At 41.6% G+C, this 14,971-nt stretch overlaps 1 protein-coding gene across 1 annotated transcript in view; it reads right to left on the bottom strand.

Annotated features, from left to right (window-relative positions):
* The window catches only part of LOC120045779 (vesicle transport through interaction with t-SNAREs homolog 1A-like), a 166,034-nt gene that overhangs the window by 77,286 nt on the left and 73,777 nt on the right, over positions 1-14,971 (bottom strand). Inside the window, exons 9-10 of the mRNA XM_038990709.1 lie at positions 5,951-6,021; positions 1,007-1,068 (exon numbers count right to left, since the gene is read on the bottom strand). Coding sequence (XP_038846637.1) covers positions 1,007-1,068; positions 5,951-6,021 — 133 coding nt within the window. The remainder of the gene's footprint in view (positions 1-1,006; positions 1,069-5,950; positions 6,022-14,971) is intronic.

Genomic DNA, 14,971 nt, shown 5'->3' with positions numbered 1-14,971 from the left:
TACAGCAAGCAGTTTAGCAGTTACACTGGCTGGCACTGATGGAAATACATTTATAGAACCGAAAGCTTACCTGGAAGAGTGACTTGGAAGAGTTCCACTTTTGGATACCCTAAGCTAGCTAGTTAACATAAATAGCATTCCTCCATATTTGAACCGGGTTTTTTGTCGGGTAAATTAGCTAGCTGCATTAGATAGCTAAGTAAGTGAAAGTGAAAAAAATTACAACAAAATCTCTCTCTCTCTGCTGCAATTCATTTGTTAAAAACTGTCCAACTATTTTCTTTCTCTCTCTTTTGAGTCAACTACTCATCACATTATATGCAGTGCAGTGCTAGGTAACTGTTGCTTATGCTTTCAGTACTAGATTCATTTTCTGACAACATGTCAGTTCATGCTGCAAGAGCTCTGATAGGTTGGAGGGATGTCCTCCGGAAGTCGTCAAAATTACTGTGTAAGTCTATGGAAGGGAATGAGAACCATGAGCCTTCTAGGTTTTGTATAGAAGTAAATGTACCCAGAGGATGGGAAATAGCTGTCCTGCGGCTACACCATGGTGCTGCCACAGAGTGCTATTGAGGCTACTGTAGACCTATTTGGTGGCATGTGAATATATTTAGTATAGTTTCCCCCCCCCCCCCCCCCCCACTGGGGTAGGACGGTCCTCCCCTTCCCCCACTGATTACAACGTATGGGGCATAACGCATGTTCATAAGACAACGGTCTCAAAACACAATATTATCCCACTCACAAAGGATTATGAAGAACAGCACAGTATACTATTTGGGATAAATAAAATGTTGTGGGTTTGAGTGTGCATGAGTGACAGAGTTCATGTATGTGCTCATAACGTATGTATTTACCATCTGTGTATACTATATGACTGCCGTTCTAGGCCTTTCTACAGTGTATTTGTGTTTAAATGAGTGGATGTAAATGTGGTTGATGACACAGGTGAAGACATCTACAGAGACGTGCAGTAGAATCATGGTCCCTACCTGCCTCTTACCTTCTCAGCATGCCGGTTAGGATGCGGGAGCTCTTGCCCAGGTTGGCGTCTGTCTCTCTCAGCTAGAAGCAGGGGGAGGAGAAAGGACAGGTGTAACACATATAGATATATACAGTCCATATACACTGACATCTAGTACTGGGTCAGGCCCCCCTTGTCCTCCAGAACAGCCTGAATTCTTCAGGGCATGGATTCTAAAAGGGATGTTGGTCCATGCTGACATCAAGCGGTTTCTGCAGATTGGACGCCGGTACACCACTGCCACCAGCCTGTACTGTTGACACCAGGCAGGATGGGTCCATGGACTCATGCTGCTTACACCAAATCCTGACTGCCATCAGCAAGACGCAACAGAAACCGGGATTCATCAGACCAGGCAATGTTTTTCCAGTCCTCAATTGCCCAGTGTTGATCGCGTGCCCACTGGAGCCGCTTCTTCTTGTTTTTAGCTGATAAGAGTGGAACCCGGTGTAGTCGTCTGCTGCAATAGCCCAGCCATTACAAGGATCAAGGATTTATGCCTGCCGAGATGCCGTTCTGCACACCACTGTTGTCCTGCGCCGCCATTTGTCTTTTTGTGGCCCGCCTGTTAACTTGCACGATCCTTGCCGTTCTCCTTCAACCTTTCTTATCAACGAGCGGTTTTCACCCACAGGACTGCCGCTGACTGGATGTTTTTGTGTTTGTCACGCCATTCTCTGGAAACTCTAGACACTGTCGTGGGTGAAAAGCTCAGGAGGACGGCTGTTTCTAAGATACTGGATCCAGCATGCCTGGCATCAACGATCATACCACACTCAAAATCTCATAGGCCACCCGTTTCACCCATTCAAATGTTCTATCAAACAGTAACTGGATGCCGGTCTGCCTGCGTTAGATAGCAAGCTAAGGCCACGTGACTCACTGTCTGTAGAGGCGATGCATTTTCGTGAATGGGGTGGTGTTCCTAGTATAACACAGCTCAGTTGTGACTGAGAAGTGAGTGAGACAGAGAGATAGAGAGAAACTAACACGGAACCCAAACCGGCTGTCACACCACACCAAACGCGATCACGACACGCAGGTTAAAATATCAAAACAAACTCTGAACCAATTACATTCATTTGGGGACAGGTCGAAAAGCAATAATTGAATAATATAGATTTCGAAATTTATTTTGCAACGCTCGCGCACGTGACACGAGAGTTGTAGTCAGGGTATAAGAAAGAATATAAGAGATTAAAGGAATGATCCACACCAAATATATATATATATATATTTTTCATTAGTCCACTGTTGATACAGTCCCAAAATGTTTGGCTTGTCAGCAATCAAGTTCAGGATAGAAGACTTTCAAAAAGCTAATTGTAACTTGCCACATCATGATGATGCAAAACGTGGCTAGTTGCTTTCTGAAAGTCATATATCTTGAAAACTTGACTGCTGACATGCAAAACTGGGCTAAAATTCAGACAGAGAAAAACATTCTGGAACGAGACGAACACAGGAAATGAGAGAAGGCCTGTAGAATGAAAGAGAAAAGTGGGCTGCAGAAAACATTGTGCTGCGACTACATCTGTGTGTGGAGTAAAAGAATGCTGACACCGTGACGAATGAGAAGCCACAAGATTCTAGCTGTAGACACATTTGTGATGGGGGGGCCTTCGCTGTGTAAGAGACTATTCAGAGACAGGGGGGGGGGGGCTTTCTCTGACCTTCCCTCTCTCACTTTCTCCATCTCTCTTCCCCATGCACCTTTGGCTTTGCCTTTCCTACAAACCCTAAATATCACCAGCTCTTTATCTGTTTAACTCTTACTATGTTCCACACTCTGCCCCTTCACCCTGACGTTTATTTACCCTTTTGCCTTCGTCTTCTCCATATTTTATTTTCACACTTTCTCACTCCTTCCTTCCCTCTCGCTCATCTCAATCTCTCTCTCTCTTTTCTCACTCTTATCTCTTTCCCTCTCTCCATGTGAGGGTTGTTCTGGCAGGCTGTGTTGACGAACGTGATGGATGGCAAGCTGAGCAGGCTCAGGGACAGATGTGGTTTTGGTAGCTGGCACTAACACCAGCCATACAGCCGCCTGAGGTCTCTCTCAAACCCCATGGATGGATCGCTCCCCAGAGAATTCCAACTTTCGCCCAAAATACTACTCTCTTTCTCTCGGGAATCAATCTCACCCCCTTTCCTTCCCTCTTTTTCTTTCTCTTGCACTCCCTCTCTGAATCAATCCCACGCTCTTTCTTTCTCTCGCCCTCTGAATCAATCTCACTCTGTCACTTTTTTCTCTCTCACTCTTTCTCTCCATTTCTCTCTCACTCTCTCTCTCAGCCATATCAAAAGGGCCCATTTATGAGATATAGCCTGAGATTGATGAGGCAATAAGGCAAACAATCTATTCTAATTAAGTATTTAAGGAATTAATTTACTGTGAGGATTGGTGACAGTGCTCAGTGAGTGAAGTTATAAAACAAGTTCAAGTGTCTGGTGTCGACCTCCACTTATACCAAAAACAAAAAAACACAACAAAACCTTTGACACCTGATTTGACTGTAAGGGAAAAGCCATGCTGAGTGCTGAGTGTATGCGTGTGATTAGTGAGTGAGTGAGACTATTGTGTGTGTGCCACTCACTGTGAACGCAAGTGTGTCTGGGTATTTATGCTTAAACAATGCCCCCCCAAACCCATTAATCCTTTGTCTTTTCCATGCAAGGACGGCGTTTACCGACGCTTCCATCCTGTGTCTTCACATCTTGTCTTTCTTCTCTTTCCCCCGCTCCCCATACCGCTTTTTGACCCACAAACTGTCTTTAAAAGGAAGAGGGGGGCCTGTGCGGGTTCATGGGAAAGAAAAACATGGGAGAGAGGGAGAGAAAAAGAGACTATTCTCCTTAGACGGCAGGCAGACCGTTTGAAAGGAAATGTTGGATTTCCTTTGAAATCGCCTGCGAGGCCCACTGCCACTTTGTGATCTTTTAGCATTCTCCGTGGATGGGCCATCAGCGCGGGGCCCCTCACCGTGCTGGAGCTCTCTCTACTCTACCTGTCTGTCTCACTGGCTGTCTAGGGGAGGGAGGGCGGAGGTGAGGAAGACTACATAGGGAGGGACAGACAGACCGAGAGACAGAGGGTGAGAGTGAGAGGGAGAGATGGTGGGGGAGACAGAGGGCCACAGTCTAATGCTCTAAAATTGAGAGTGATAGGAAGAGAATAGAAGTGACAGAGAGCAATATACTGAACAACAACATAAACGTAAAGTGTTGGTCCCATGTTTCAACAGCTGAAATAAAAGACCCGGGAAATGTTCTGGGGTGTTTACATCCCTGTTAGTGAACATTTCTACTTTGCCAAAAGAATCAATCCATCTGACAGGTGTGGCTTATTAAACAGCACGGTCATTACACAGGTGCACCTTGTGCTGGGGACAAAAAAGGCCACTCTAAAAATGTGCAGCTTTGTCACACAACACAACGTCACAAGTTTTGAGGGAGCGTGCAATTGGCATGCTGACTGCAGGAATGTCCACCAGAGCTGTTGCCAGAGAAAGGAATGTTAATTTCTCTACCATAAGTCACACCTCCAACATCGTTTTAGAGAATTTGGCAGTATGTCCAACCGGCCTCACAACCGCAGACCACGTGTAACCACGCCAGCCGAGGGCCTCCACATACGGCTTCTTCACCTGCGGGATCATCTGAGACCAGCCACCGGGACAGCTGTGGGTTTGCACAACTGAATAATTTCTGCACAAACTGTCAGAAACCGTCTCAGGGATGCTCATCTGCGTGCTCGTCGTCCTCACCAGGGTCTTTACCTGACTGCAGTTTGGCATCGTAACCAACTTCAGTGGGCAAATGCTCACCTTCGACGGCCACTGGGATGCTGGAGAAGTGTGCTCTTCACGGATGAATCCCTTTATCAACTGTACCGGGCAGATGGCAGACCGTGTGTATGGCGTTGTGTGGACGAGCGGTTTGCTGATGTCAACGTTGTGAACAGAGTGCCCCATGGTGGCGGTGAGGTTATGGTATGGGCAGGCATAAGCTACGGACAACGAACATAATTGCATTTTATCACTGGCAATTTGAATGCACAGAGATACCTTGACGAGATCCCGAGGCCCATTACCGCGCCATTAATCAGCTGCAATCACCTCATGTTTCAGCATGATAATGCAGGGCCCCATGTTGCAAGGATCTGTGCAAAATTCCTGGAAGTGGAGATTTTCCCTGCTCTTCCATGGCCTGCATACTCACCAGAACTGTCACCCATTGAGCATGTGTGGGATGCTCTGGATTGACTTGTACAACAGCATGTTCCAGTTCCCGCCAATATCCAGCAACTTCACACAGCCATTGAAGAGGAGTGGGACAACATCCCACAGGCCACGATCAACTCTACGCGAAGGAGATGTGTCGCAAATGGTGGTCCCACTAGATACTGACTGGTTTTCTGACGAACGCCCCTACTTTTTTTTTTAAAGGTATCTGTGACTAACAAATGCATATGTATTCCCAGTCATGGGAGGTCCTAATTAATTTATTTCAATTGACTGATTTCCATATATGAACTGTCACTAAGTAAAATCTTGAAATTGTTTCATGTTGCATTCTTTTTCAGTGTAGAAAGAGAAAGAGGTAAAGAGCGTCACAAGGCCTAATGCTCAGTCAGTGCGTGTGTGTGTGTGTGTGTCTGTTCGTGCGTGCGTGTGCACCCGTGTGTTTGCTTAGACAGTCTTACATCACACATGACATCATTGCATGGGACTCACAATGCTTTCATGAGTACAGCACTGGATGTTGCCCATGTCCCTAACCAACTACAATGCCTTGCTGTCCTCAACACTTTGTTCTGGCCTTCAATCTCACTGTCCTTCAAGCACGGGCCTTTACACACTAATTAGAGTGTCCAGTGTCTGGACACACACTGCAGGTGTGTTCACGCGCAAGTGTACTCACCCGATCTCTGGATCTCTGGATCTTCTCGCGGTCGGTGTGTAGGTTAGCCAGGATCTCTTGGCCCACTTGTTCTGAAGAACAAAGAGAGGAGAAACACAGTTATGTTAGCATGGATACGCTGTGCATGGGTTGCACCGGTCTTCCCTTTGATTCCTCACTGAAAATTCACTGAGAGAAGTTCAAGGTAAGTGTATCACTTAAGGACATGACAGCACTAAGTCCCGAAATTGAACCAGTGACTTAAGTCCATGCTCTGCTACTGTTGCCAAATAGTCTAGTCCACAGCTATAGGGGATAGACATTGATGTGTGTTTGTGTGTGTTTGTGTTCGCCAGCAGACGGCTAGCTATGCTGCTTTGCGCATGGTACTCCTCCTTGAGCTACAGCACAAAACACTAGACGGACACACAACCCTGCTGAACACCAGCTTGAGAAGCTAAAACCTGACCATGCTCGGGCCTCCTTCAGCCAAGCTCTGTAGAGTTCAGATCAACCAGTCCACTAACTTCCCAACATTAGGGAACATTGTACCAAATCCATGTCGGGCTTAGTTAAGCCTTACTGAGCCTAGCTAAAGTGAGCCTGGATCAGCTGTGCCGACAGTACCATTAACTTGAACACCACGAGCAACTGATCCTCATTGAGGCATATTCTTATAATAGATACATACTCAGAATAAAACAGAACTACATGAAATTCTATTCTATTTGAAATAGTTAATATAGGTAAAGATCTTCATATTACAATTCTAACAACTGCTTTTATGATGGCTTAATTGAATCTTCAAATTCTAAACGTCTCAGTCCGGATATGCTCAGATGAACGGACAAGATGTTCAAGGTCTCACCGCTTTTCTATCACTTATAGTATATCACAACTCCAGTATCTCACAACAATATCCCAGGCTGCACACGACATCCTGCTACTGGAATCCAATCAGCTGATGCAATATTCATAAAACCACTCTTTTTTTTTTTTTTTTTTTTTTTTTTTTTTTTTTTTAGGGGTGGATCAGCTTAATATTGCGGAAAGAATGTTGCTTCCAATGTAATTGTCTGCATCATTTCCATTCCCCCATATTTTTTTGGGTAAATATATATATCCATACACGTATGCATACATATACACATATATACATACACATACCTATATAGACATACATACTTTTTTAAAGAATATGCCTTTATTATTATTCCCCGCGACCCTACCACCAATCCCCCAATTGGAGTAAACTTATAAACACTTCTGCTTTTACCTTCAATTTCTACATCTTATACCTATCTTACAGACACAGTCCACTTTACAATAGTTCTCTCTTATTTGTTCTTAGTCCTTCCTCTATTTCTGTTGTCCATCCAATTTTATTTCCACTTGTAACTGTGCTATTTCACAAAAGCTCCGCACCTATACACATTTCACAGATCCCGTATGCCCTATATTGTTTATCTTGTTATTAGTCCCACCCTTCAGCTCCACCCAACCCCTCCCATCTATCTTCCAACATCATCCATTTCGGATTTCTATTTGCCATACATTTCTCAACTGTGCTGTGATGCTTCACAAAAGACCTGAACCTTCCTATTCTCATAGCTTCTACAGATTGTAAATTAAAAATAAACATTTTTGCCAAAATAATTATTATATTATTGATTGATTGACTATGGCTTTTCAAATCCCCCAGTATTACTATCTGTAGCGTTAGTTCTAGGCAAATGTTGCAATTCTTCAGCCATTCCTGGACCTGTGACCAAAAACGAGCTACATATGGACAATACCAAAATAAATGATCTAATGACTCTGCCTCCTCACAACAGAATCTGCAGAGCTGGGAAGATTGTATACCCCATATATATAACATTCTATTAGTTGCAAGAATTTTGTACAGTAATTTATATTGAAAAATTCGAAGTTTTGAATCCGGCGTTGTTTTGCGTATCAATTCATAAACCATGTGCCATGGAATGGGTACATCGAAAATATCTTCCCAACTATTTTGCAATTTGTATGGCACAGCTGTTAGTTTTTTGGTCCTTAAATGAAATTGGTATATGTTTTTATTTATCACACTTTTCTTTAACCATTTTTGTTCTTTAATACAGGGCCGACATACAAGTTCCTTACTTTTTTCCCCTTCTACTTGCCTCTTCCATTTTTGTGGTAATGCTGCAATTAATTGGTTGTAATTTTGGGTAGAGCAGACTTTTCCATATGTCTGTGTTAGCTGCATGTGTGACATAACTCCACCAGTCCTATTTATGATATCATTCACAAAAATTATACCTTTTTTAAACATTTCTTCGATAAATACAGTTTTTTTATCAATTATTATATTTGAATTTAACCACAATATTTGTTGTACTATTTGTTCCGTCCTTTCAGGTGGATTAAACTGAAATTGCAACCAACTTTCTAAGGCTTGTTTAAAGAATAAGGATATTTTGGAGATCATTTCCTTTTCAAACAACCGAAAGTGAGCAGGTGTAATCTGAATAAAGGGAAAAAGGCCCTTCTTGAACATAGGATGAGACATTCGTACCAGTTTACTAGAGAACCAGTTTGGATTTAAGTATAACTTTTGTATGACCGATGCCTTTAATGAGAGGTCTAATGCTTTAATATTTAATAATTTCTGCCCTCCGAATTCATATTCGTTATATAAATAGGCCCTTTTAATTTTATCTGGCTTGCCGTTCCAAATAAAATTGAATATTTTTTGTTCATATAATTTAAAAAACAGGTCACTAGGTGTAGGCAAAACCATAAGCAAATAGGTAAACTGTGATATGACTAAAGAGTTAATTAGGGTGATTTTTCCACAAATAGACAGGTATTTTCCTTTCCATGGTAGCAAGATCTTATCTATTTTTGCTAACTTTCTATAAAAATTTATTGGAGTGAGATCATTTCTTTCTTTTGGGATTTTTATACCGAGTATGTCCACATCTCCGTCAGACCATTTAATTGGTAAACTACATGGCAATATAAAATGTGTATTTTTTAGTGATCCAATACGTAATATGGTACATTTATCATAATTTGGTTTTAATCCAGAGAGGATAGCAAAGGTATCTAGATCCTCTATGAGGCCCTGGAGAGACTCTAGTTGTGGTTTTAAAAGAAAACATGAATCATCAGCGTACAATGACACCTTAGTTTTTAAGCCATGGATTTCTAATCCTTTAATATTAATGTTTGATCTAATTTTAACAGCTAACATTTCGATGGCAATAATAAATAGATATGCCGATAGTGGACAACCTTGTTTTACTCCTCTAGATAGTTTAAAACTTTCTGAGATGTAGCCATTATTTACTATTTTACACCTAGGGTTACTATACATAATTTTAACCCATTTTATAAGAGATTCCCCAAAATTGAAATATTCTAGGCATTTATATATAAACTCCAGTCGTACTTTATCAAAAGCCTTTTCAAAATCAGCTATGAAAACCAGGCCTGGTGTCCCCGATATCTCATAGTGTTCTATTGTTTCCAGTACTTGCCTTATATTATCTCCAATGTATCGTCCATGTAAAAAACCTGTCTGATTAGGATGAATAATATCTGACAAAACTTTTTTTATTCTATGCGCCAAGCATTTTGCTAGGATTTTTGCATCACAACACTGAAGTGTAAGAGGTCTCCAATTTTTTAATTGGACTGGATCTTTATATATACCACTTGGGTCCTGTTTCAGTAATAACGATATCAGACCTTCTTGTTGTGTGTCTGATAATCTACCATTTATATAGGAGTGGTTAAAACAAGTTAATAATGGTCCTTTGAGTATATCAAAAAATGTTTTGTATACTTCCACTGGTATGCCATCCAGCCCTGGAGTTTTCCCATCTTTAAAGGCCCCAATTGCAACAAGCAGTTCCTCCTCTGTAATTTGGCCTTCACATGAGTCTTTCTGTTCAGATGTTAATTTTACATTATTAATAGGAAAAAAATCCATACAATTAGTTTCAGTTAGTGGAGATGGAGGAGCCTGAAACGAAAACATATTCTTAAAGTACTTTACTTCCTCTTTCAAAATATCATTTGGTGAATCATGCGTGACTCCATCATTTGTCACAAGTTTTAATACATTTTTTTTGGTAGCATTTCTATATTGAAGATTGAAAAAGAATTTGGTGCATTTTTCCCCATATTCCATCCAGTTCGCTTTATTTTTATAATATATTACACTGGATCTTTCTTGAATAAGTTCCTCCATTTCTTTTTGTTTTTCCTCTAAATTATTCTGTGCCTCTATGGTACCGTTTTTATTGCTATCTAACTGTACTGTTAGTCCTTCAATTTCCTTTGTTAATATGGACTCTTTTGATCTAAATTGCTTTTGTTTTATAGATGAGTACTGAATTGCATGGCCTCTAAAGGCACACTTAAAAGTGTCCCATACAATAAGGGGATCTGCTGTACCTATGTTATGTCTGAAAAAGTCAGTTATAAAATCTTCTGTCCTAGTTCTAAACAATTTATCATCTAGTAGACTTTGATTAAATTTCCAATATCCTCGCCCACGTGGAAATTCTGTAAGAGAAATATATATGCCAATTATGTGATGATCCGACCGCATTCTATCCCCTATCAACACTTTTTTAACTTTTGGTGCCAGAGAGAATGGAATAAGAAAGTAGTCAAGACGACTAGCTTGATTCAGCCTCCGCCATGTATATCTCACTAAATCAGGGTATTTAAGTCTCCATATATCCACTAATTCCAATATATCCATGACATTCATGATTTCCTTAAGTGCCTGAGGGTGATAATTTGTAGTGTGATTTCCTTTCCGGTCTATAGAGCTATTTAAGACCGTATTAAAATCTCCCATTATAATAATAGAGTCTAGTGTTGCTTGTAGAGTTGATAAGTTCTTATATATATTTTCAAAGAAGCTTGGATCATCATTATTCGGACCGTATAGGTTAACAAGCCATATTTGTTTATTGTCCAATAACATATTTAAAATAATCCATCTACCTTGAGGATCTGTTTGGACAATTTGCACATTTGGATCAAAATTATTGTTAATTAAGATCATCACCCCTTTTGAATTTCTTTGCCCATGGGAGAAATATATTTTGCCCACCCAGTTCTTTTTCCACAAAACTTCATCTAAAACTGTTGAATGGGTTTCCTGTAAACAATAAATATTATAATCCTTCTCTTTTAGCCAGGTAAATACTGATCGTCTTTTCTTATTATCTGCTAAGCCATTACAATTGTAACTGGCTATACTTATTTCACCACTTACCATGAGACACACCTTTCATTCTTTTAATCAGAATATATTTTTGTAAACGTACTATTAAAAAGTAACATAATGATTGAGTGTCTATATAGTTGTACCATGATATTTGCATTTCTACTAAGTAAACCTCCAATTGGTCCCTACTATTCCACCCGCTAAAAGGCCTCATCTCGAGATGGCTTGTCATCCCAATGCCTGGCAGACCACCCTCGACCCCCTGTATCCCATAGCCCTGAACCGACTGGGATCCATTCTTTGAAAAGAGCATACAGTTCCATTTACCGAATTGAAGTAAATCAATTGCCATATGCATTTCCATCGCCCTCACCTCGATTTGTATTATATATTGCTGTGGATCATCCTCTATAGTCCCTAACATCTTTTACTTCTTCTTTCGCAACAGTTGTGGGATACACACATACACACTCAGCCCTTACCCCCACACAACCATAAGCTCACTTTCTCAACAGTTGCACCATCCCAGAGCCCAACTCAAGATGGGTCATGATTTCCAAATGCTATTGCAGTTGCAGCTGCATGAGAAGGCCTGCAAGACCGCGCAAAAAAATAAGCAAAAATTGAAATTTATTTACCATTGTCATATCCTAGATAATGGCAGTCAAATGTACACCCTATTCCTGAAAAAACACCCACAATACGGCCACCAGTCATGACCATGTCCCCACGCATCTCCATGCAGTCCGACCTTGATTCTGTGCCGCCAGGGCCACAATAATATACCCCCTCTCTGAATGTCCGAGTGTGACCCCCTCCCCATGGGTTACTGCAGCTAGTGTTGCCAGCACTGCCACTGCCTGGGTGGGGGTACCCCACCGGAATCCCCACCGGCTAGGTACAAGGTCGTCAAGGTTCTCATTAGCAGCTTTGAGAAATTCCTTGTATATTTTCCTCTCCCTTTAGGGGGCTTTGGCTTTGCAGGACCAACCCTGCCAAGCAGGCTCAGAATCTTGAGGGGGCAGTGCTGCTCTTGGTCTCTGACCTCATTTTAGCTGCATATAGACCGCTTACAGCGAGCACATAAAACAGTTAGGGACTTCTCGTTAATATCTGGGTCATTCAGGTGGGTGTCTAGGGTATAGGGCCATAGACAGTACCATTAAAATAGGCTAATAATTAGATATAATTTATTAAGATAAAAAAAATGTAGTTTTCCATGATAGGACAATAAATAAATAAGACGTATAATTCATTATAAAAGTATATCCATCATCTGAACAACATTGAAAGCCCTCTCATACCCGGCTCACAGCAATACATTGGCTCTGGGATATGCAACCATTTCATTACTCACTCACTCAACTTTCCAAACATAACAAATAAGATAAAAAATAAAATAAACACAAACACAAACCATACCATCCACACATACTGTGCCTTCTGTTTACTTAGTTTTTTTCTTCACTGTGTAAAAATAGTGCTTGTGTGTTCAATTAGTTATATGTGAAGATTTATAAAAAAGCTATATTTTTTGTTGTATTGTTACAATCAGTAACCGGGCTTGAATTGTGTTTATTTTCCTCGTCTATGAGAACTTTGTACATTTTAAAATAACCATGGAGTAGTCTTTGTGTCTCTGAACAACTGGTTATCAATATATAGTTTATCAACGACGAGAGCTACTCGTTTCGCTTTTAATCTGTTTTCTTTGAAAATTGGATACAGAACTTTGCGCCGTTCTGCAATTTCTTTCGGAAACTGATCATTCATGCCAATTTTGGTCCCAGCAAGTCTTTTACCTAGGCTTTTAACCATTATTTTATCTTTAAATGAAGCAAATTTTGCAACGATTGGGCGTTCGTACCTCTGCCCTCTCTGTCCGAAGAGAAAAAACCACTCTTAAATGTTGCTCGTCTGTCGTGGATGTAAGCACTTTAAAACGCACACTTCTAAAACGTCGCCAACAAGGCGTCTGACAAGCTCGTCAGTGGTCACTGTCATTTCCTGGTCCCTTGGGTTAGGCGGAGAGAGAAAAAACGCCCCCCCAAAAATGTAAAAATAAAAGATCCCACCACTGCCACCAACTGTAAGCAGATACTGCATTAGGGTTAGAAATGAGGGAGGGAGAATTTTTGTTGTTGTTGCCCGGATCAAAGACGGCTTTCAAACGCACCAAACAATCTGGCGTAAACAACGCACTCCTGACTAGATTACACTACACAGGTGCGGCACTCCAAAGAGCCCACGTGCTGCTCTGCTTGTTTTGGGGGAAACGCCGCAGAAAAATGGGCAGCTAAACAAGAGAGGAAGGAGAGATCGCAGAGAGGAGGAAGAGAGAAGGGGAAGTGGGGCTGTCGAATGAGTGACGCTTGTACTCCCTTTCCTCTCCCTTCCATTCCCCTCAACGGGCTCACAACGCATCTCTTTCTGCCTTCATTCATTTCTAAATCAGGGACGAGACAGATTGAAGGATACACAGATTAAACAAACAGTCACATGTGACAAATAGGGTCGATTAAAAGGCTGAATGCAGGTATTAGTAACCATGGTAATACACGCCTCCCAGTCCCCTCCAAAAGAACAAGGGACAAACGGGGAACGGAGCTGTGGCAGGAAATCTTCTGTAAAGACAACTAGGCGCCTCCATCCGTCTCTGTCCGGGATGGGGCTTAAGACAGATGAGGGTGACAAGTGCTACACAAGTCAAGCCACATCGTCGTTGGCGTGGATGAAGACAGAGAGCGCGTTATTGGAAAAGCACACACTCTGACTGAGAAGATGGATGAGAGCGTTGCGGAAGAATAGGGCCCAATGACATCCTACTATATTGACAGGGGCCGAGGTGCGAATGTAGTGTACAGGACCTCGGTCTGAATAATATAGGCCTACGTTCAAGTAAGGCCATACACAATTAAAAATGGTTAACGGATGCACTTCACTTTTCAAAAAGTGAAAGTTGTACTGAAAAATGTCCGCTCGGATCATGGCTGCACTATGCCTCTTTTAGCCTCCACAAGAGGGGCATCTCTTGATTAGGTCGCTAGGTGTTGAACTAAGGCTGCTATGGTATTCTACGTTTGTTTTCTACTTTTTATGCTCGCTTGGCTCACTTTTCAAACAAAGAAATTGGTTAAACATTTAACACAATTTATATGGCCTAACTGAGAGACGCATAAACACATGAAGGGAGAGAAAGACAACCCTCTCAGGCGCCAAGGTACCTTTCAGTGGCTAAGAATGGGCCTTGTGGATTCAGGTTTCTCTCCATTCTCATGGCAGTACTGCTGAGAGGGGCTGTGTGCCTTTTTCCTAGAGTGCGCTAGCTATCTAATGCAGAGGACTATCATATTTGGAGACCCTATTTGATTTTTTTGATTCAATTCAGTCTGGTATGACAACGGTAGCCCCTATCTGCAAAAGCAGGGTGTCTGCGGAAAGTTGAGTATCTTGGCTATTGATCTGGTGTGACTTACTACCATATATGGGCATACAAATGTATAAGGGCAGGCCGAGCCGATGACCTCATTTCAAGATGGCGTCCACCTACATTCTGGGTTAGCGTTGTGAAGCATAAACTAAATAAACACGGAATACTTCAATTCACACCGAAAGCCAGAGACTCCACGAGGATATCTTATTTGTCTGCCTGTGACCTACCGTTAATGATCATCAGTCCAGAGATTCAAATAGTTTATTTTACACTTACACACATTTACTAAAACAACTGCCCATTTCTAGTTGTTAGGTCCATCAATCCCATTTTTTGTTGTTGATATTATTCACATGTTGTGGAAGCCATCTGATGT

This window comes from Salvelinus namaycush, chromosome 4 (genome assembly GCF_016432855.1).
Source record: "Salvelinus namaycush isolate Seneca chromosome 4, SaNama_1.0, whole genome shotgun sequence".
Lineage (NCBI taxonomy): Eukaryota > Metazoa > Chordata > Actinopteri > Salmoniformes > Salmonidae > Salvelinus > Salvelinus namaycush.
Note: the sequence above shows the minus strand (reverse complement) of the source record. Positions and strands in the feature narration are given on the sequence as shown.